General features: G+C 40.9%; 2 protein-coding genes across 7 annotated transcripts in view; both read left to right on the top strand.

Moving 5' to 3' along the window:
• The first annotated feature begins 2959 nt into the window (after positions 1–2959).
• On the top strand, positions 2960–6439 carry rpl19 (ribosomal protein L19). Of its 2 annotated transcripts, none has more exons than XM_084071577.1 (6): positions 2960–3002; positions 3428–3534; positions 5362–5484; positions 5672–5792; positions 5919–6029; positions 6229–6439. In XM_084071577.1, exons 1-6 carry the CDS (start codon positions 2998–3000, stop codon positions 6350–6352), a joined length of 591 nt encoding a protein of 196 aa, XP_083927703.1. In that variant the 5' UTR covers positions 2960–2997; the 3' UTR covers positions 6353–6439. The 2 variants fall into 2 exon arrangements, with proteins under 2 accessions (XP_083927703.1, XP_083927704.1); XM_084071578.1 differs by having other exon boundaries at positions 2961–3002; positions 3437–3534.
• Positions 6440–9094: 2655 nt separating this feature from the next.
• The window catches only part of cacnb1 (calcium channel, voltage-dependent, beta 1 subunit), a 38497-nt gene continuing 26158 nt past the window's right edge, over positions 9095–21433 (top strand). For all 5 annotated transcript variants that reach the window (XM_084072778.1, XM_084072777.1, XM_084072776.1 and 2 more), the window contains exons 1-2: positions 9095–9358; positions 16795–16881. In XM_084072778.1, the coding sequence (XP_083928904.1) occupies positions 9269–9358; positions 16795–16881 (177 nt within the window). In that variant the 5' untranslated portion in view covers positions 9095–9268. The remainder of the gene's footprint in view (positions 9359–16794; positions 16882–21433) is intronic.

The raw sequence follows: 21433 nt of genomic DNA, 5'->3' as shown, positions 1-21433 counted from the left end.
CTGCAGGTTGTGTAGTCTGATGGATCCACCATGCTGGTCAAGTGCTGAGCTGTAAGAAGCCAACCTGTCATCCACACACTACGTTGAACCCACCAGAGACAGGCCTCTTATCTCTCCCACTGACAGATGCAGTGTGTCAGCCAAGTCAGCATGATCAACTTTTTGTTTGAGGCAGTGTTGTTTGTTTGATTTACCCCTCCAACGCTCTCCTCCTCTCAGCACGTGAGATTCTGTGTGACTGCCTGAATAAGTAAATAGACTAAAACAAACTCAAGTGTGTTGGGACTCGGGAGATGTGATTGAGTCTGTTCAGCATCTGGAAGTAGGCTGCACTGTGAAAAGGTTCCTCAGAATATTGACATGGACTCTCATTTTCACACCAGGCTGATGCTGGAAGTGAAATATAAACTGTATACTGACTGACTGGATTGAAACCTCTGGTCTAGAGGTATTGCAGTACTACACGTGTAACCTGGTGGGGGTGCGTGCAGCACTGTCATCACGTGGCCCTTGAACAGCTGACCCTCTGGTGCATTCCAAGGGTGCTTAGCATGGGGCCTGGCGCCTGCGCGCCCAATTGAACTACTACTACTCTATCTTTCACATAGGCACTCACACAACCACATAAACATCAATGATGCATGATGTCAGCAGACAGTGCACGCATCATGGACACAATGGGGGAGGCAGACCACACAGAGATAAATGCACACATATGTAGATACATTCAAGCACACTTGGACACACTTAAGACTCATGTATAATGCATGCACCCTGTTGTGACCACAATGAACACTAGACACAAACCTTTACAAAGTATGATACATCAGAGAGTATTCTACTGTTTGCATAGTCTACAAAAAGGACTGTCCAACAGTCTACATATTCAACAGTTAAATATTTTGGGATGCAAAGACACCACTTGAGTGATCAGGGAATGTGAGCAGAAGTTGTAACTGTTGTAAAAACAAACAAAATGTCAGTGGCCTTAACATTAGACAATGGGATCGATGGCTGCGCCCCAATGCAGAATTGGACTGCAATATTACATACGATATTATTGTCAGTACTATCAGATTCAGTATACCTGTAGTACCATCATGGTGTGGTAACCAGTCGTAGACTGTTAGAGAAACATTCTAACATTAGGTGGCAGCAAAACTCAATCTATAGCATACTGAAGACATTTCAACCTAGGACTTGGAAACTGTCACATGCTGACAAGAGACTTTTGGTTCTTTCAAAAAGCTACAGATAGATAACTATTGAGCACTTTGTATGAAAGGTGTATACTGCCCCCAAAACCAACATCTTCAGATGAATAGTACTGTACCTATTGTACTTTGAATGCAGCACTTTTTATTTTATTTTTTACCAATGTTGTCTGCTCTCCACTTTCTAATATTAAATGTCTTTGCCTCTTTTAAATGTCTCGTTTTTAAATGCGACAGGCACCATGAGTTGCGGAGAACGGTATTTTGCTCCCTTGTATGCCTGCCGTGTATTATCCGAGTGACAATAAAACTGATTCTGAATACAAATAGTTTTCTATGACAATATCTGCCTTCCTCTGGGAACAGAACAAACCCTAGCGTCCTATTTGTTTTCCAAGTCTTATGTAAGTGGTTGTACGGTTAGTTGTGGATCAGATAACTGGATACATGACTGCTACAAATCAAATTGCATTCAACTGTACTGGAATGCTGTCACCATGTTACTTTCACCATTGTGCAACATATGAATTTGCGTTCATTTGATGGCCTGTGGCTCCAGACCTTTCTGGAGACTCTAGGTGTAAGCCTCAAACTTAGATTACATCTGCCAAAACATACATGGATGGACTCCCAAAAATATTATCAAGACTTTACATCTTGTTTTTTGGTCTAATCAGACTAATACTAGACCTCATACCTAGGACTCACCTAACCCATTATGCTATAGGGTGGGATGGCTCAGGGCAGAGTACAACAACTTGCAATGGGCCTGGTTTTCAAGATGCTCAAGGGACCAGTGCCCATGTACCTGTCAAACTACTTAAAAAGAGTGAGACACGTCCAGACAGAGCTCCACTGATCTCATTCCCCCCAGATTCGGCACAAACATGGGGATGAATTCATTCTACTATTATATGCCACCAAAATGTGGAGTGCCCTACCACCAGGCACCAGCCATCAAAAAAGTGACTCCATGCCCTCCTTCAAAACTGCCATAAAAGAGCACCTTTCTGCAATTTGCAATTGGACCTAGACAAGTGTTCTAGCTTGTCAAAATAAATTACCACCAATGTTTTTCTGTAAATATACTTTTATTGCTCCTATTATTTCTTAAAGTATTGTATGTCTTTATATGTCTTGATTAATTGAATGCATTGGACCACAATGGACATATTGTGTTATCCCTTTAAGCATGATTGTATAACTCTACCTCTTTACTTTTTGAAAACTGTTAATAAAGTATTCCATCAATCAAAACTGATATGAGAACTGATGACTATGCAACTGGTCCTAGACAAGTCTTATACGTTTGACACCAGAAACGACCCCACACCCCATGTTTTCTGTACATATACTTGCATTGCTCCTAGTGTTGATGATTTATTGTATTGTATATAAATTATTCAATCAATCAATGTGTGTGTCTTCGTATAATTTACTATTTTGATTTATACTACCCTCGTGTGGTACAATAGTAAAGTGCAGTTCAACTCATCCACCCACAATGCAGTGCTGCATATTTGGCCTGTACCATTACCTTTCTAATGGGGTATTCTTGATCCGAACGTTTAAACTCAAATCCAGACGTTTCAAATACATTTCACTTTTTTTGTGACCCCTAACTTTGATATATATCCATTATACAAATTGAATACAAAAGTCATCTTTCAACTCAAAATTGAGCTAACGTTGAGCCATTTCACCATTCGAAATGGATTCTCCTTTATAATGGTAGATTCCGGTCTGTGTCCGCAGACTTCCTTTTCCAATCGAAGTAGCAGCCATGAGGTAGGAGAGCTGGCGTTGTGAGATTCAAAGTTGTATATTTCGAATAAAATAAACGTGTTTTCCCTTTGAATTGATTAGTTCCATGTTTTAGGTTAGTTTTGTTTTCGCATCCAAGCTCTGTGCTACGTTTTATATCAGAAAAACGCATATTATTTATCAGGCACCCGGTCCCAGCCGACACGATGTAACAAACCAAGCGGCCATGTTGTCAGACAGACTAGCAAGTTGGCACGTTAGCTGCTATGCTAACGCAGTAGTTAAGCCATTAGAATGTTAGACAAACAGATAGGTAGAAGTCAACCACATGGCATTTCAGAATGTATGCAGATATTTGCGATTTGAAGCTAGATATAATTTGAAGTCGAGTGTAATGTACGTTTAGTGACTGTCAGGCCAGGCTAACGCTCCGTGCTGTCTGTCTTCAGCATGCTCAGGCTCCAGAAGAGGCTCGCCTCCAGCGTCCTGCGCTGTGGTAAGAAGAAGGTCTGGTTGGATCCCAACGAGACCAACGAAATTGCCAATGCCAACTCCCGTAAGTTAACCGTCTAGTAGTCAGTTTGTTTAAAAAATGGTACCCTGTAGTAGCGTTAATAGTGTTTTAAAGAATAGGAGTGTTTTACAGCATCTTCTGTCTGTGTTGCCAACCGTCCCGTGAAATACGGAATTGTCCCTTATTTGGAAACAAAGTCATCCTATTGAACTAATAAGGGACACTGTAACTTATTTTGGGGAATCAATCAATGACACATCTTTAGCTGTAGTTGACAACCCTCGTAGACGTATTTACGATTCTGACGTCTTCAATCTACGAGAGTTGTAGGGTGCACGTCCCATGCAGGGGAGCACTTTCTGCACTTTACCCCGCGACACTCCAAACATGTACAAATTGAAAATAAAAGGTGCTTACCGCAAAGCCCCAAATGTTAACTACCTTCGCGGGGTAGTAGTGATCCCCGTCGAGGTATATCTTTCAATAAAGAAGTCTTTTAATCCAGCTTGTGTCGGAATCTTCACTGTTCTTCTTTTGTTTTAAATGAGTTTGAACTGTGCATTAGCGATTTGGCGGTCGGGAGGTGTATTGCGCACTGCTTCTTCTTTTGTTTAAAATGAGTTTGAACTGCGCAACAGCGATTTGGCGGTCGGGAGGTGTATTGATACATTGTGTTTTCAATGCGCAATACACCTCCCGACCGCCAAATCGCTAATGCGCAGTTCAAACTCATTTAAAACAAAAGAAGAACAGCGAAGATTCCGACACAAGCTGGATTAAAAGACTTCTTTATTGAAAGATAAACCTCGACGGGGATCACTACTACCCCGCGAAGGTAGTTAACATTTGGGGCTTTGCGGTAAGCACCTTTTATTTTCAATTTGTACATGTTTGGAGTGTCGCGGGGTAAAGTGCAGAAAGTGCTCCCCTGCATGGGACGTGCACCCTACAACTCTCGTAGATTGAAGACGTCAGAATCGTAAATACGTCTACGAGGGTTGTCAACTACAGCTAACACATCTTACAAGTTCAAACATCTCATAAACAGCACATTATATTATAATACAGGTGGCTAACCACTAACTGGACCTCAGCTGTATCTGTACTTGGGCCCCTTTTTTCTGTCCACTAAATCTTATTCAAATCTTATTTGACAGTCTTATAAAACGATTACAAAATATTCTACGTCTTGGGTCGGAGTTTAAATCATGAAATGGTGGTCCTTGCCCAAAATAATCAATCTACAAGCTCACAACTAGTCACAACGTGTTGTGTGATTGTAGATCTGCTATTTTGGGGTACTGTTCCCCCCCACAATGGATGCTGGGCAGACCTGGCCAGGTGCCAACTACCTTTTTAATTTCAGGTAGTTGGCAACCCTATCTCCTTCAAATATGATGACAGTAGTTGGCTAACATTGGGCACGGAGACTGACAGAGATACAATGGTTATAAGTGATTAAAAAGAAAAAGATCTGTCTTCCAAGGCTAGCCTAACCACTACATTATCTATAGTTTCTTCCCTGCGGCTGTCAGAGCCCCTAATGAGGACATACAAAATGTTACCTGCACATGTACATGGATAATTGGAAGTGTGTTTGATGGTGAAACGTGCCTTCTGACATGGCTGCTAAAGATATTATATGCCTTGCACATCATTGACAACGCTGCTCAGAGATTGTACCTGTTTTAAGAGTTAAATCATTACTGCTGTTATACCCGTACTTAAACTTTATTCATTGAATATTTACTTAAGATGTATTTTATTATCTTGCCATGTTAGCACAGTCTCTGGGGAACAATGTCCCACCAACATTTTGCAGGTTTATTTGTATGAGTAATTGACAAATAAATCCCTCTTGATCTTTAGGCCAGCAGATCCGCAAGCTGGTGAAGGATGGCCTTATCATCCGCAAACCTGTCACGGTGCACTCCCGTGCTCGCTGCCGCAAGAACACACTGGCACGTCGCAAGGGAAGGCACATGGGTGTCGGTAGGTTAAATCTGATGTCTCCTCAATGGCCTAAACATAACAACAACTTAATGTGATATTCCTGTATTCAGGCTACTTAAACGGCTATTTAGACTCTGAGCTACACTACAAGAAGTCTTAACTAGTGGCACTGATGATGATCAAGGTATTGTATGAAATATGTGGCTAATGAATACTTGTTTCCTAGGTAAGAGAAAGGGTACAGCCAATGCCCGTATGCCAGAGAAATTGTGCTGGATGCGCCGCATGAGGATCCTGCGTCGTCTTCTGCGCCGTTACAGGGAATCCAAGAAGATTGACAGGCACATGTAAGTTCATGACACCTTGGCTCAGTTAACAGAGTCACGTATGTTCTCTTACTGTTGCCTGTTAAGACTCTTGAAGGTATTGGTGTGTCTTGATGGTGTTGCTAATAATGCTCTGCTCTCTCACAGGTACCACAGCCTGTACCTTAAGGCCAAGGGTAACGTGTTCAAGAACAAGCGTATCCTTATGGAACACATTCACAAGCTGAAGGCTGACAAGGCTCGCAAGAAGCTCCTGTCGTAAGTTTAAACCATATCTAAAGCCACTTGTAGAACCATCATATTCGAATTGCAACCCATATTCGGTTAGATTTGGCCCCAGCTGACAGTCAAGATTAATTTGTGTAAAGATTCAATTACTGAATGAGACCTGTGTAATCTGTGCTGGTATACACATACATTTTGATTCTGAGCAATCACATCTCACCCTTTCCTATAGTGACCAGGCCGAGGCTCGCCGTACCAAGACAAAGGAGGCCCGTAAGCGCAGAGAGGAGCGTCTCCAGGCCAAGAAAGAGGAGATCATCAAGACCCTGTCAAAGGAGGAGGAGACCAAGAAGTAATGAGTCTCCCCTCGTAGCTTCACTTATTCTGTTTGACTCTGCCACCTGTCAAAGTTCTTTCAATAAAAGTGTATATAAAGACACAGACCTGTCTCCTGCACCCTGCTAACTCGTTTGAACTGAATAATACGTCCCTCATGTCTAGATGGAAGCTTCATTGATGATTTGTTGAGCAGTCGTTTAACTCGCCAAAAGTATGGCCGTACACAAGTATAAATTGGCCATTAAGAGTAATTGAAAGAAATGTATAATTGAAGTGTAAGAAATATGAATACGATGTGCACAGCTTGCACTTTACTTTTTTTTTTTTTTGAAAGCTTAAAGTTTACATTTTTAAGTTTGTAATTGTGGATTTTATACAGTCATGTAAAAGTTTAAGGAAGGTGTTCAGAATTTCTTAGATTTCCAAGGCACTAGCATGTAAATTATGAAGAGATTAAAAAAAGGGGGTGTTTTAGAATTTGGAAGCGTTATTGGTTGCAGGGGTACTAAAAATGTGAGCCATAGAGGAATATTCTCAAAAAACAAGATGTAAAGTCTTGATATTCTTGGAGTCTATCCATGTATGTTTTTGCAGATGTAATGTAAATATGAGGATAATGACACCTAGTCTCCAGAAAGATCTGGAGCCACAGGCCATCAAATGAACGCAAATTCATGTTGCACAATGGTGAAAGTAACATGGTGACAGCATTCGAGTACAGTTGAATGAAATTTGTTCTGTAGCAGTCATGTATCCAGTTCTCTGGCCCACAACTAACCGTACAACCACTTACATAAGACTTGGAGAAAAATAGGACGGTAGGATTTTGTTCTGTTCCCAGAGGAAGGCAGATATTGTCATAGAAAACTATTTGTTTTCAGAATCTGTTTTATTGTCACTCGGATAATACACGGCAGGTATACAAGGGAGCAAAATACCGTTCTCCGCAACATGGTGCCTGTCACATTTAAAAACAAGACACGTTTAAAAGAGGCAAAGTCATTTAATATAAAGTGGAGAGCAGACAACATTGGTAAAAAAAAAAGTGCTGATGCATTCAAAGTGCAATAGGACCTATTGCACTTTGAAATAATTTTATACACTTTTTTGATGGCTGGTGCCTGGTGGTAGGGCACTCCACATTTTGGTGGCATATAATAGAATGAATTCATCCCCATGTTTGTGCCGAATCTGGGGGGAATAAGATCAGTGGAGCTCTCTGGACGTTTCTCACTCTTTTGAAGTAGTTTGACAGGTACATGGGCACTAGTCCCTTGAGCATCTTGAAAACCAGGCCCATTGCAAGTGGTTGTACTCTGCCCTGATCCATCCCACCCTATAGCATAATGGGTTAGTAGGTCTAGTAGTATTCTGATTAGGTTTTTAGAGGTCTATAGTTGTTTTAGTGCCTTTAAGATGCTAGAGTAGCATGAGGTACATGCATAGTCAAAATGACATTGGATGAGTGCTCCAGCTAATGTCCTCAGTGCATTACTACTGGGAGGAGATCCTGCCCAAAAACCTTATTCATTGGTTGATCAGTAGTGGGCTAATCAGTTCTCCATGATTAAAATGTCATTTTCACATGTCAGGTGCATTTAATCAATCTATGCTTATCATCATTTGTTTGATAAGCTGGACTTTACTGCTTTTTGTGTACAGATTGTAGGCCTACCTAGGTGGAGCATTTTAACTCAGTCAATGCATTTGTGGGTGGAATGTGGGAACTTAGGCTATTTTACATCAACAAGTTGGGTATTTACGTACAGCTGTTTAGAGTGGCAAACTGTATAATTTATTTTATTTGCTATGTAGGCCTATAGGGTATAGGTCTACCTCGTCATTGCCCCATATCACTTCTGTAAATCTGTGTTCCTGTAATTTGTAGTCTCCCCAAAGAAAAAGCCCTGCTTGATAACCAGATGCCATATAGATAAGATTCATGTGGAATCATAATTCAGAAGAATTAACTTGAATATAAAGAGGAAGATAATCAAACTCACTGCAATTGCTATTTATTGATATCTAAATGCTAAATCTTGTTTTTGCTTTAAGTCTAATAATCAATAAGATAGGCTCCAGAGTCCAGATCATAAATTCCTAAATTTAGGGACCATCTGGTTTCTAACTTTGATAGTAAAACATCATAAGATGCTTTGTATCATCCATGAGGTTAACAGGATAGATGAGCATTCCACCAGGGACATCTGGGCACCTCGATGTAAAATTGGCTATTTTGTCTAAAATGTAAAATATATATGTATATATATATTTTTGGAAAATGTTTTAAAGTAAGTAAAGTATACATGATTAGAACATGCTTAAACATTCGACAATTAAGATCTAATATTTCTACAATTGCTACAAATAGCGACAAAACCTGTATATCCAGTCATTGTGGGGCATCAACAAGAAGTTGAAGGATAAATTATAAGTCTGATAATGATGTACCATGCATGTTCACATCACGTATACTTTACATTACTTTAGACAATTTTTCAATATTATTTAAAACATTTTTACATTTTGGACAAAATAGCCAACGTCGAGGTGCCCAGATGTCCCTATTGCCCACCTATCCTGTATCTCCCATGAGTAGCCTACCAGAAGGCCCATCCCTGCTCTCCTCTCCCATCAATCGATAAGGGAAGAGGAGGAGGAGGAGGTGGAGGAGGAGGAGGAGGAGAAGAACGAGGGAGGTGGTGACTGTTCAGTGGGGCGGACACTAGACTCGCAGCTGGAATCCGTGGAGCGCAGCGGCAGCAGCAGCAGCGCGTATTGTCCATAGGAAGACACTGGCGCTGAAGGGACGCAGCTGTCGCTCTATTGTCGTAGGGGCATCGAGGAAACAGTCACTTTGTCTTCGTTCAAAATGACTATGTTGATATCATAAATATACGACATTAAAAAATAGTTTTTAAAAAGTAAATTCAATGGTACAGAAAAGTAGTATGTCCAGGACGCCTTCGACCTCAACCCAGGATATCCAAATGGACATGTTCGACCATCATCCACATCCACAGGTAACTCAACCAAATACGACGAATTGATGGGGGGAAACACTTGACAGTGAATGTAAATAAATCGCCGTTTATTCTAGATAAATCTGTTTATTCTGTCAATTCATTTTGATTATAGCAGCGCTAGTTGACTTCCTAAAGCTTAACAGCTAACAGGTTGTTGAACAATGACTGTGATTCGCCGTCCTCAGTTGGCAGCGATGGACGGTTTGTTCTCTTCAACATTAAGTCTTCATTAAATATCACAATTCAGAGGGAAATGAGCGTGTGTTTAATAATTTGGTCACTATGGGGCTTGTAGGCTAATTGTGCGCTCCAAGTCTGATTTGGGTTGAAGGTTTGTCTCCTTTGGCGTTTTCTTCCATTAATTGGGTTGCAAAATGAGGTTTCTTTGCATTAAGTCAAAATGAGGTTTCTTTACACGGTGCGCCAACATAGACGTTGAGATAGAATGTATCATGTAGGGCTAGTCTATCTATGGTACTAATGGTAGGCTACTGCTACTGCATTTCCACGGAAAAACCACGCCTTGGTCTAACTAATAGGTAACCAAATTGGATGAGTTCTTATTGAATTGTGTCTTGTTGACCATCTGGAGGATTTAACATTCCCATTTCGTACCTTGAAATAACGCTTCTTTTTTTTTCAAATAAGTTTGCACAGCTGACTTGGATAGTTGCCTGTTTACTGCTAGGAACAGAGGACCAGCTAAGAGATGATAATTAATTTGTCCTTTTGATTGATTATTATCAGTCTAATAGAGCCAACAAAATACTCAATAGTATAATATACATTCGTTTTTCTTTCTATTAGTTAAGAATTCTTGACATTTAGACAGATACATTTTCTGCCTGACACATTTTCAAAATGGACACATCTCAGCCAGTCTCACTCATTGACTATAGGCTATTTTTCAAATGTTTTATTCATTTTGATCAATAGTTTTATTGGCATTTTAGTTTACACATCACATCCTCAATTGTATTATTCCTTTCTACACAGTAAATCCTTTGTGTTGATTTAAGTCTGAGAGTGTAAAAATTGACCCATTTGGGATTTTTACACTCAGTTATATGGATTTTACTGTGGTGTTGCTTGCTTAAAATTCAGGTATAACCCAACCCAACCCACTAGGGTTGCCAACTACCTGAAATGAAAATAAGGGACACCTGGCCGGGTCTCCCTTATTTATAAGGTACGCCCAGGAAAACATACAATTTCACTTGATCCCCAGCATCCATATTGTCGGTGGAACATTACCCCAAAATAGCAGATCTACAAGCACACAACACGCCACGTTGCGACTTGTTGTGAGCTTGTACATAGGCTATTTTTGGCAAAGAGATTTAGTGTGGACAGAAAAAAAGCGGCCCAAGTACAGATACAACTGAGAGTCCGGAGGGTTTAAGTGGTTTAATAGCAACCTGTATTATAGTATAATGTACTGTATATGCGCTGTTTGAACTTGTAATATGTGTGTCATTGATTGATTCCCCAAAATAAGGAACACAGTGTTTCCATTATCAGTTCAATAAGGGACACAACTTAGTTTCTAAAAAAGGGACAATTCCGTATTTCGAGGGACGGTTGGCAACCCTAGCCACTGTAAGCCTGAAATTGGACCAAGTGGATTTTGAAAATGCATGGATGACGGATGCTTACTCAAAATGTTGTCATGAAACTTAGGACCCAGGAACCTTTTATGGTCACAAATAGCCTATAGGAAGCTGTATGATGTCATTAGTTGTGTGGGCAAGATTAGTCATAATAATTTAAATGGGGGTAATAAGAGAGAATGTCCAGAAGAAACACACCCACGCGGTGCACCATCATTGTCTCCGCAGAAAACAACACATGAAAACCAATGCCCAAAGCCATGCCAAGTATGCATCCTGCTCTTATACTCCCACTCTACTCATCCCTCTCTCTCTCAGTTATTTGGCCCCGCCAACTCCATCATATTCCTATGAATCTGGCTCTTCTTTCCTCCCTTTGAATCTTTCTACACTATAAAATCCTCAGTGTTTATTTAACTCTGAGAGTGTACAAATGTAACCAAATGTAATTACAGATTATACATTAACACAAGATTTGACTGTGTGTCTTTGTCTGTCTCTTCTCTGTCGATCTGTCTCTTCTCTGTCTGTCTGTCTGTCTGTCTATGTCCCCTCTGATCATCCTCTCTGCATCTTACATCTCTTTTCTGTTTTTTTTTGTGATTAGATCTTTATCCCTCTTGTGTTCGGTGTTGAGAGACAGATGGACCCCCCTCCGTGTGCTATGCAGCAGGGATTGGGTTTGTGTGTGTGGTGCTCTGATCAATTAGATATAAAGTTCATGCAGACCTGCAGCGGGTCACACTGGCATACAGTATGTATTTATAACTCTGCTGTGGGGAGACAAGCTGCGAAGTAGCATTTCTAATATCCTGGACGAGAGGCCCCACCACGTTCCTCAATCCCCCAGCCAAACAATCCCAAGCTACACAGAGCATAATAAATGAATTGTGGTGCACAGAATGCTTAACTGATCAGAATCGTGTGCAGTCCAGTCCGGGCCGTCAAGTCAGATTTAAAGATTGTTCGCTCACTGCCGACAGAGGAGTGTTGAATTTTAAATGTAGGGTTTTTGGTGGATGTAGTATATGTAGATGTATCACTCACTGTAGATGTATTCACTACAGTGATGGTGTTGTCCTCCAGCCCTCTGTTTTCCAGTTGAAAAGTCTTGCTCACGTAGCCCCCCTTTAATTATCCACTTAGGCAACAAGGTTGTTTACCAATAGGAAGCCCCAAGCAGCCCCACTTCCTGTGGCATTTTCCTGCCCTTTGCTGTGGGAAGCGCTCCTTAGCTGAGATATGTTCAGGAGACCCCCCTGCACATAGCCTATCTGTGCAAGCAAACACACATACATACATACATACATGCATACATACATACATACATACATACATACATACATACATACATACATACATACATACATACATACATACATACATACATACATACATACAGTACATACCAACAGTATTCTGAAAAAACTTACGTTTCTATATCAGTGGTGCTCAAACTTTTCATGTCAACGACCCCCCAAATTATATGTATTTGGCCGCGGACCCCCATCTCAAAATATCGGGTTCCAGGGACCCCCAGAAGCAAAGATTTTAGTTAAAAATGTTCGCATTAAAACAATATACATTCAAAGATTTGCACACATTTTCACGATTTTTCAAAAATAGCAGATCTACAAGCTCATAGCGCGGTACTCGGTGCCGCACTATGAGCTTGCATATCTGCTATTTTTGAATAGCCAAAGTGTAAAAGAATGCTTTTTAGCTCAAATGAAAAAGTGACACAGATGCTTTGCAGGTCTTAATGGGTTAAGAAGTAAAAGTTAAATGCTTGGAAATTTGGTGCAATATTGTTATTCCTCTCTCCTCTTCACTGGCATGTCTGCAGAATCACTTTTGCAGTCAGAGGCTGGGTGTAATTGGCTCTTTGCTAGAACAGAGGCAGGAATTTATCAGAATGTAGCATTACACAAAATTATCCTTTATAGATGGTAGACCTTTTGAATTCTACCATTACTTTTGGCCAACAGTGTTTTTGATTGCACCTTTATTCCCTACAGGCCACTACCATGGCATGGCCATACTAAAACACAATGATTTCGCTCTGGCAGATTTGTCTGGTTTCCAGGCTAAACAGGCCACTGTTCTTCTTGAGTTTTTGTTGTTGTTGTCCTTGTTGTTTTTTGTTTTGTTTGTTTGGTCTGGTCAGTGGTCATGTTGATTCCCCGTCTGAGCTTTAGAATTGGTTTTATTTTATCCCAGCTGCCACAACCTTGTGTTAATCTTTTATACTAGAAACCAGCATCATGAAAACAATATTTCCCCGTTAAGCAATATTTACCATCAACATTGGGTTGCAACCTAGTGTAATAATACTTGAATAAAACTCAGATTTGATTGGACCTGTCTTTTTTTGGAATCTGCTCTCTGAACATTAAAATCCAGGGTGCCACACAAGGTCTTACATAGAACATTCTTTTTTTTAGACCTCTATTCATTTACTGAAGTCAAATTGCTTCTGGTAATGAGGGACAATTTCATTCAAACATACAGTACTAAGGAAAAAAAGTGTGATCTATATATGTGTGTGTTTTCTGTTAACGCTCGAAGCCATATTCTAGCCTTGGGAATCGAGTCCATGTTTGCTCCATTTGTCACTGTTATTTGTCACATTTGTTAAAAAATTGGCAGCGCAGAGTCATACATCTAATGCCCTCTGCCCCCTTTGTCACATGTTAATGGCTGTGATAAAAGATAATCTTCAGGTTGAGCACACTGTAAAATCCTAAATGTTAACCCTTACCGGTACATTTTCACACTCTCAGGGTTAAGGCTGCAGTCTATATTTTGACCAATCTGTATCGTTGCATTTGTGTCTGCTCTTCTATTGAGACATTTAGATCCTGTGGTCGGGTAGGACCACTACTGGTTGACAAGTGGTTCTGTGTGAATTTCAAAATTCAATATCTCTCATGAGTAAGCAGGCATGCTCTAGTAGCTCACTGGTTGAAACTTAGGCCCTTGCGCGGGGGTCCCTGATGCAAATCCTGTGTTGGACATGAAAGTTTCTGGATGCAGCTTTAAATCAACACTAAGGATTGTGCTGTGTAGAGTATAATCAGAGCTCCTGTCTAGTTATCCCATGGATTTCCTCCACTGAGCAAAGCTCAAACATTAAATACAGACTCATAGATGTTCACACATGTGTGATGTTTTTCAAGAGTTAGTAATATGAAGCTGACTGATCAAATTAGTTATTAACACAGGTGTACTTACAGTATGTCTGAATACTCGTGCGTAGGTAAATTATGAGGTCGCTAGTTGTGTGGGAGAACAGTATACATTAACATTTATTTATAGCAGCTTTGGCATGTAGAGAAACAGGGGTCATCTGGATTTGAACCAGAGACCTCTTTATCTGCAGTCAAATGCTCTACCACTGAGCTATACCCCCATCTATAGCCCATGTGCTGAGGTATGGACTCTGTATACAGAATACAAAAGGTATCCACCTGTTTCCTAGGCTTTTCACTGTGTTCCACTTCCTGTCTTTTGATCCAATGAAATCCAATGAAACCGGTCAGATGACTAATGATATCCAATGAAATCCGACAGGAAGTGGAAAACACACAGCCAAGAAGAAACAGGTGAATACAGAATACAAAATAAATAAGTGAAATTGGACGTGATAACATGTGAAAGTGAAAAGATTAGCAGACACAACTGCAACTGGAACACTAAAGTTTAAGCGGATAAATGATCTTTGTGGGGTTCTCATATCCCTACCTGAAAATTGATTTTCTGTTTACTAAAGAACTGGAGATGTGGGGATGTAAGTGAACAAACACTATTTTTTTTCTCTAATGCCCAGAAATTTTGACCAAAAAAAGGAATGGTTCCAATTCCAATCTGAGAGTTTATTACAGTTCACCAGTTCTCCAGTTCTGGTGTAAAGGAAATGTGTTAAAAATGTAATATCTTGTGGGGACCTGAAAGCCGGGAACACATGCCTGACAGCCATGGTTAGATTCTCGGCCGACCGGACCATTTGCTGCATCTCACTCCTCCCCTACTCTCTGTTTCCTGAAGTAAGGCTGAATTATTGTTATTTTATATAAATAATTATTAAATAAAAACTAATATTAGTGATCGAACTTTCTTAGCAGAACAAAATCTTACCCCATTTAATGTACTGGTTAAACCCACCTTTTCATGAATCCTCCCTGGATTTGAGGCCCATTCAAAGCTTTCATCTTCTTAACCACTTTCAACCTGGCGGCCTTATTTTGGGCATAACGTTATTGGTAAATATTTTCAAAAACTTACCGGTACCCAATTTTCTTTTTTCTTTTTGTTATAAATACAGAAAATGGCAGATCTATTTTCAGTCTTTGTCATTCGACAAAGTATATTGGGCTTAAGTGGTGAAGGTTGAGTACCCAGAACACCCACCCCCACGCGTGGGATACTGTACACTTTGCTACTCTCTATGAACACTGCAATATCAAGTGTCAGTTAGAATTAAATTGACACTTGGGATTGTACAGTGTATATGATCTTTGAGTGTGGTGTGGTCACATCTTCACTATGTTTCTGTGTATTTTACTTAAGCACCATTATCTTAAGCAGCCATCCCTTTCCTACAGGGACACAGTCATCCTGTACCACTACTGGGGCTCTTGATTGCCAACAAATGTGATTAGTCTGCATTGCGTAGCCATGGTGACGTGGATAGGGTGGGCTCATAATGTAATGTCGGCCCCTGCTCAACCCGGATAGGCCAATTGCCAGGGGTCTGCCAATCAGATTATAGGATCCCAACCTACATCAGGACATGAATAATGACAAGTAATGAAGGCTTTGCATGAGGCTGCTAGAATAAGACCTGGACCCATGATCTCTGGTTGGAGCCCAGTGTTATCCATGGCTGCATCCTTCTGATCATGTTCTAGGGTTAAGCTTTAACAAATATTTTAAAATGCTATACCACAGCTGTAAAGCCTAATGCCTTTGTATAGTTTGCTACCACTCCATGGCTACAGTACAAAACATCACATAGTAGGAACCATAATCAGTGGCAATCTGATGGCTACGACCTTGTGGAGGCCTAACTGTGGAGGAGTCGATAGAGCGAAAGGGAGTAGAGAGAATATTTACCTAAAAAGGATACCAGACAACGCTGCGGAAAGATTACATTTAATCTATTAACTTGAGCTATATATATGCTGAATATCAACTGCGTTGTTTTATGCAGGCAGTTGGGAGGGCCCATGTTCCTGTAGAATTGATTATTGTAATGAAATAGTTATGAAAACAAATTGTGATGTGTCTATAATCTTTATATTGCCATATTTGGTAATTGTTTAATAAAGGAAATCAATCACTCTAGGCCATGATATATTGTGATTATATCACAGCTAAGGGGCCTGACGGAAAACGCCCCTTAGCTGTGATATAATCACAATGTATCATGGCCTGTCATGAGTTATTGCTTAATTATACCAAATTCTAAGGGCTTTTATGATTTCATTCCCAGACACTTGAAGCACTCATGTTTTAACATAGATATAAAGATATTGCAGTATCAGTATAATTCATCATTACAATTTACAATGTACAATTTAGGTATCTAGCAGATCATGCTCTTATCCATGGCGAATGTTAAGCATGAGTAAGCATGAATTGTAGTCCATAAACTAGGTAAATAATCTTGAAAATCCTAAAAGCGTTCACGTTCTCACCGCAACACACGCGCGCGCGCGCACACGCACACACACATACACACACCACACACACACACACACACGCACACACATGTTGCCACATGTTCAGCTTCTCTCCTCTTGACACCTCTCCTCTTTTCAGGGAAAGTACGCCAAGAGGAAGAGTCGTTTCAAGCGTTCTGATGGAAGCACCTCCTCTGACACCACCTCCAATAGCTTCGTACGACAGGTAAGACTTTTATATTGTTTATTTTGGACTGCATGGTTTGTCAAGTTATTCCTTGTAATGCCAAGTACTGGGGTTGTGCAGTTTATAGGCTTTTAAATGACTCCTTTGTGTGAAGTTAGCCTTTCATCTCCTTCTCCTGGCTACCAAACGTAGTGTGTATATATATCCTCTCTAAGTAAATGGGCAAGGATAAGGACTAAAATGTTTAAGAGTAAGTAAAAGTAATGGAAAATAATATGCATTTCACTGATCTGATCTCCAGAGAGTAGTACCTTCATTGCTTGTAATAAAAATTGAATGAGCTATATTAGCAAAGCAAGCAAGCAACAAAAAGGAACGAGTAAGAGTCATGGCTATCCTGACAATGGTGCCATTATTCCATTATTTTACATTGTCAATGTGTATTCTGTATTGTACATTTTTCACATTCAATACTATTCATGCAAAAGCTGAATATGCTCACTTTTCATCTGTCCCAGTGGGATCAGAATACTTAAATAAGCTTTTATCAAATATGATTTGGCCTGATGGAGATAAAAATGGAACCTCTCAGATTAGACATGTAGTTTTGCAACTCATACATGTACATAGAATCATACAGTATATGATTAGATAGCCACCAAAACATTTCTGTAACATGTGATATTCCTGTTACACTGGGTCTGAAATGTTGAATTCCTGCACAATTTGGGTTTTTGTGTCGTGGTCGTGGATGTCATATTGTCATAGAATCATAATTTTACTATGACACTATAATATCCAGGGTGTGATTTGTGAACAAAACAAAGGGTGAATGTTTTTAGAATGGCATTTCAACACCCTAAACCCTAATTAAAGATGACCAACCTCTCTGCAAATCACACCCTGGTAATGTCTTGAATATGAGGATATTGGAGACAGATGGGTCCAAAAGAGAAATTGCATCCCAATTAGATTCCCTTGTGCCTGACTGTCAGATGAACATTGATTCGAGAGCAGATTTTAAGTTAAACAGTTTGTCCTAATGTATCTGTGTAGTTTTATTTTCAAAGAAATTACTGTTACTCATATCTTCATATCATATTTTTTCATATCTTACTGCTTGCTGGGTTTTTTCCCTATTTCTCTCTGTGACTGTAAAGAACACAGACTTATTCAAACATTCACAGTGGTCTTAACACACCCACCTGTTTTCTTCATCTCTTTTTATTTAAGGAGGCTGTTTTCTTTATTTCCAAACGTATTTCCTACCTCATTCTGTGTCACACGGCCCACTTACTTACTGTATATGGCTTTGATAGGCACTTCTAATGACAATGACAGTAAACCCCTCTATAAATGGCTTTATGTTAATCGCATGGACGAATCCATACATTCCACACTGCTGTGGAAGAGACTGAAGTGTACATTGAATCATCGGCAGTCGTTCATTTAGGGTTGAGGTTGTAATTATCGGGTGGGCCGCTGGTTTACAGCCCCCGGTGTCGGGTTCAGAGCCCTCCAGAGGGCACAGAACTCCCCCAGTTCACCAGTGGAGTATTGATCAGCTTTGTGAGGATGAGTCCATAGAGAAGCCTTCATTCCAGCCTGATTCCGACTGGTACAGCGGAGTCAGGCTGCAGGATGCAGTGGGTCAACATGGGCTTTTTGGTATCTGGCAGGAACACATTCCTTCTCAGCGGATGGAGGTTAAGGGCTGAGTTAACGTGGCACACGCTTGCAACCTGCCCACCAATCCACGTGTGGACACGACCTTTTTCTTTTCAAAGCACTGCTGATGTTCCACGCCGAAACGATCCCACTTTTTTACATTTGACCTCTTCATTTCTGAGATGAAAAAGGATTTGCCCTGCATTGAATGTCATTTTTCCTGTTCAATACTTCACTCTAAACAAATAAATTAATAAAGCAACCTTCCCCTCACTGCTGGCTAACAGAGAGAGATGAGCCCTCCTGTGGATTCTAAAGGTTAGCGACATCCTCAGCTGCACGCAGCCCCTCCTGTTGCCACCACCTCTTCATTAACCACATGAACCCTTGTGTCCCTATTCTGGTGCAAACAATACAGCAATACACACAATGCACAACACGATGCATTGTGAGCTTGTAGATCGGCTATTTTCATCGGAGACATTTGGTGTTGAGGGAAAAAAGGAGCGGACCTAGTATAGAGCCCTGGGGGGCCGCAGTCAACGAGGTACAGTATATGGGATCAAGTGATTAACCCTTTGTCTGCTCTGCTCGGCATGCTGAGGGACCACGTGCAGACTGGGGCTTGCAGGTTAGGCAGCAGCACTCACACTTTGTGAGTAACTCATTACCCGTAATAATGATGATTTAACAGTTCCCGAGACAGAATGAGACAATCTCCTAGCATTTGCCTCAGTGTTCAAATTACACTGTGGCTTTCGTGAGAGCCCGATTGTCCATGGGTGGGGGCCTGGGGCGGGAGGGTACTGTACATGCACGTTAAATTCATACAGAGAATATTTTGCCTTGTACAACAAAGAAACAATATTCTTACTTACTTATTTACTTAAATCGCTCTCCACCGAGAAACAATTAAAATGTCGACACACAGTGGACTGACTGTGATTGCTTAGTTAAACAGACCAGACCTAGGTTGCATCCCAAGGCAATTATGAATGTCATGCCCACAGCCTCAAACACTAGATGACGTTCTCTACAATGTACTACGCGTAACTTGCGTAACGTGCGCATGCATGGATAGCCAGGGCAGCAATAGACAACATTGTGTTCATCACACAAAAATTGCTATGCACGAATATACTAATAAATATGTGCGTTGAGGAATGCTTTATTATTAGCCTATTGTTTATTTCAGGAAACTCAATACAGGAAAAGATACATTTACACAGAAAACAAACCGGTTGCACCAAAATGACAATATTCCTCCTAAATTTCTCAAATGAGGCTTTCTGGGGAGCTCATGTCTCTTTCAGGGGAGCTGAGCTCCCATAGCTCCGCCATATTTTGAATCCAGATTTGCCTGCATTTAACTCAGCAAGGCTGGCAGTGGAAACAGTATAGTTCTTACTCAGTGTATATGCTTTACATATTTACACACATTGATTGCATTTGTTTACTCACACAAACACACACACACACACACACACACACACACACACACACACACACACACACACACACACACACACACACACACACACACACACACACACACACACACACACACACACACACACACACACACACACACACGCACACACACACAAAAAATCTGATTCTGTAGGCCTACCCATAATTAGGATTGAAAAGCCTGAGTATTAAACATGCTTGATCATAGGCAATTATGTTGCATGGCGGGAGTATACCGGTACTGTATATAGATTATACACATCGGCCTAGCTTATACGCTTCCTCTTGTGCAACCCATGGTAGAGCCCTGTATAGGCTTTAGTCTCACACACCTACGCAAGCACACGCTCACACACAGAAATACATAAGAGCCACAATCAACCAATGATGTAGCAGGTACACTGGGCCTGGTTTCCATGGCAACCGGGCCACTGATTCTCCCTCTGTGTGCAGGCACAGTGGGATGACGGAAGAGAGCTTGTTTAGATGGGTTTGTGTGTACGCAACCTACACGTTTGTGCAATCTTCATTTTTGTAAGAGCTTGAACACGAACAGAGTCACGCGTTAGGTTGCAAAGGCGGCAACATTTCTTCAGTAGTGCAGAGTGGAGACATTATTCTTTGTTACTTCGTCATTTGTTGCTTTGGTAAATGGAAATGTTGGAATCGTTTTTGAGTAGTCTAGAAAGGCTCTCTCTCTCTCTCTCTCACACACACACACACACACACACACACACACACACACACACACACACACACACACACACACACACACACACACACACACACACACACACACACACACACACACACACACACACACACACACACACACACACACACACACACACACACACACACACACACACACACACACTTTCATTGAAATAGGTTTCCAATCAGTCCTATGTGAGACATCTCATGATGTATCTCATCATGGAAAGGACCACTGGGCTGTGTGGCTGGTTGTGGTTAGTGTGTAGGCCTGTCACCAGCTATCTGCTCCTCAGAGGTCTTTCATCAGCTATCAGCTAGCACAGGAGAACAACAGCTGTCACCTCCATTGCCATGGAGAGACACCTGTCATCATGTTAGATGTCGCCCTCTAGTGGACAAATCTAGAGTTGACCTTCGCCCCCACCCCTTCAGAATTCAGATCATCCCCTCACCCTCCCTTCCCTTACTCTCTGGTGCCAAATATGGCCTGGCAGACCACAATGGTTGAGTTTAGGTTTCATTAATGATTGATCATATTCACACAGTGGCCATTTTGTTCTTACATCATCGGGGGTAGCGGGGGGCAGCCGGGCAGCTTGACGTTCAGTATGTGCAAGATGGCAGCCGTGCACTTATTATGACTATAGCAGCTATGTTTATGAACAAGATAAGAGTTGTTTTGCCAAAGTGGAAAAACATGTAGATGAGACTAATGGACAAATATTTAAAATTACAT

The sequence above is a fragment of the Gymnoscopelus microlampas genome, assembly GCF_963454915.1.
Source record: "Gymnoscopelus microlampas genome assembly, chromosome: 11".
NCBI classification, from domain to species: Eukaryota; Metazoa; Chordata; class Actinopteri; order Myctophiformes; family Myctophidae; genus Gymnoscopelus; species Gymnoscopelus microlampas.
The sequence above is the reverse complement of the archived record's forward strand: the minus strand, read 5'-3'. Positions and strand labels throughout refer to the sequence as shown.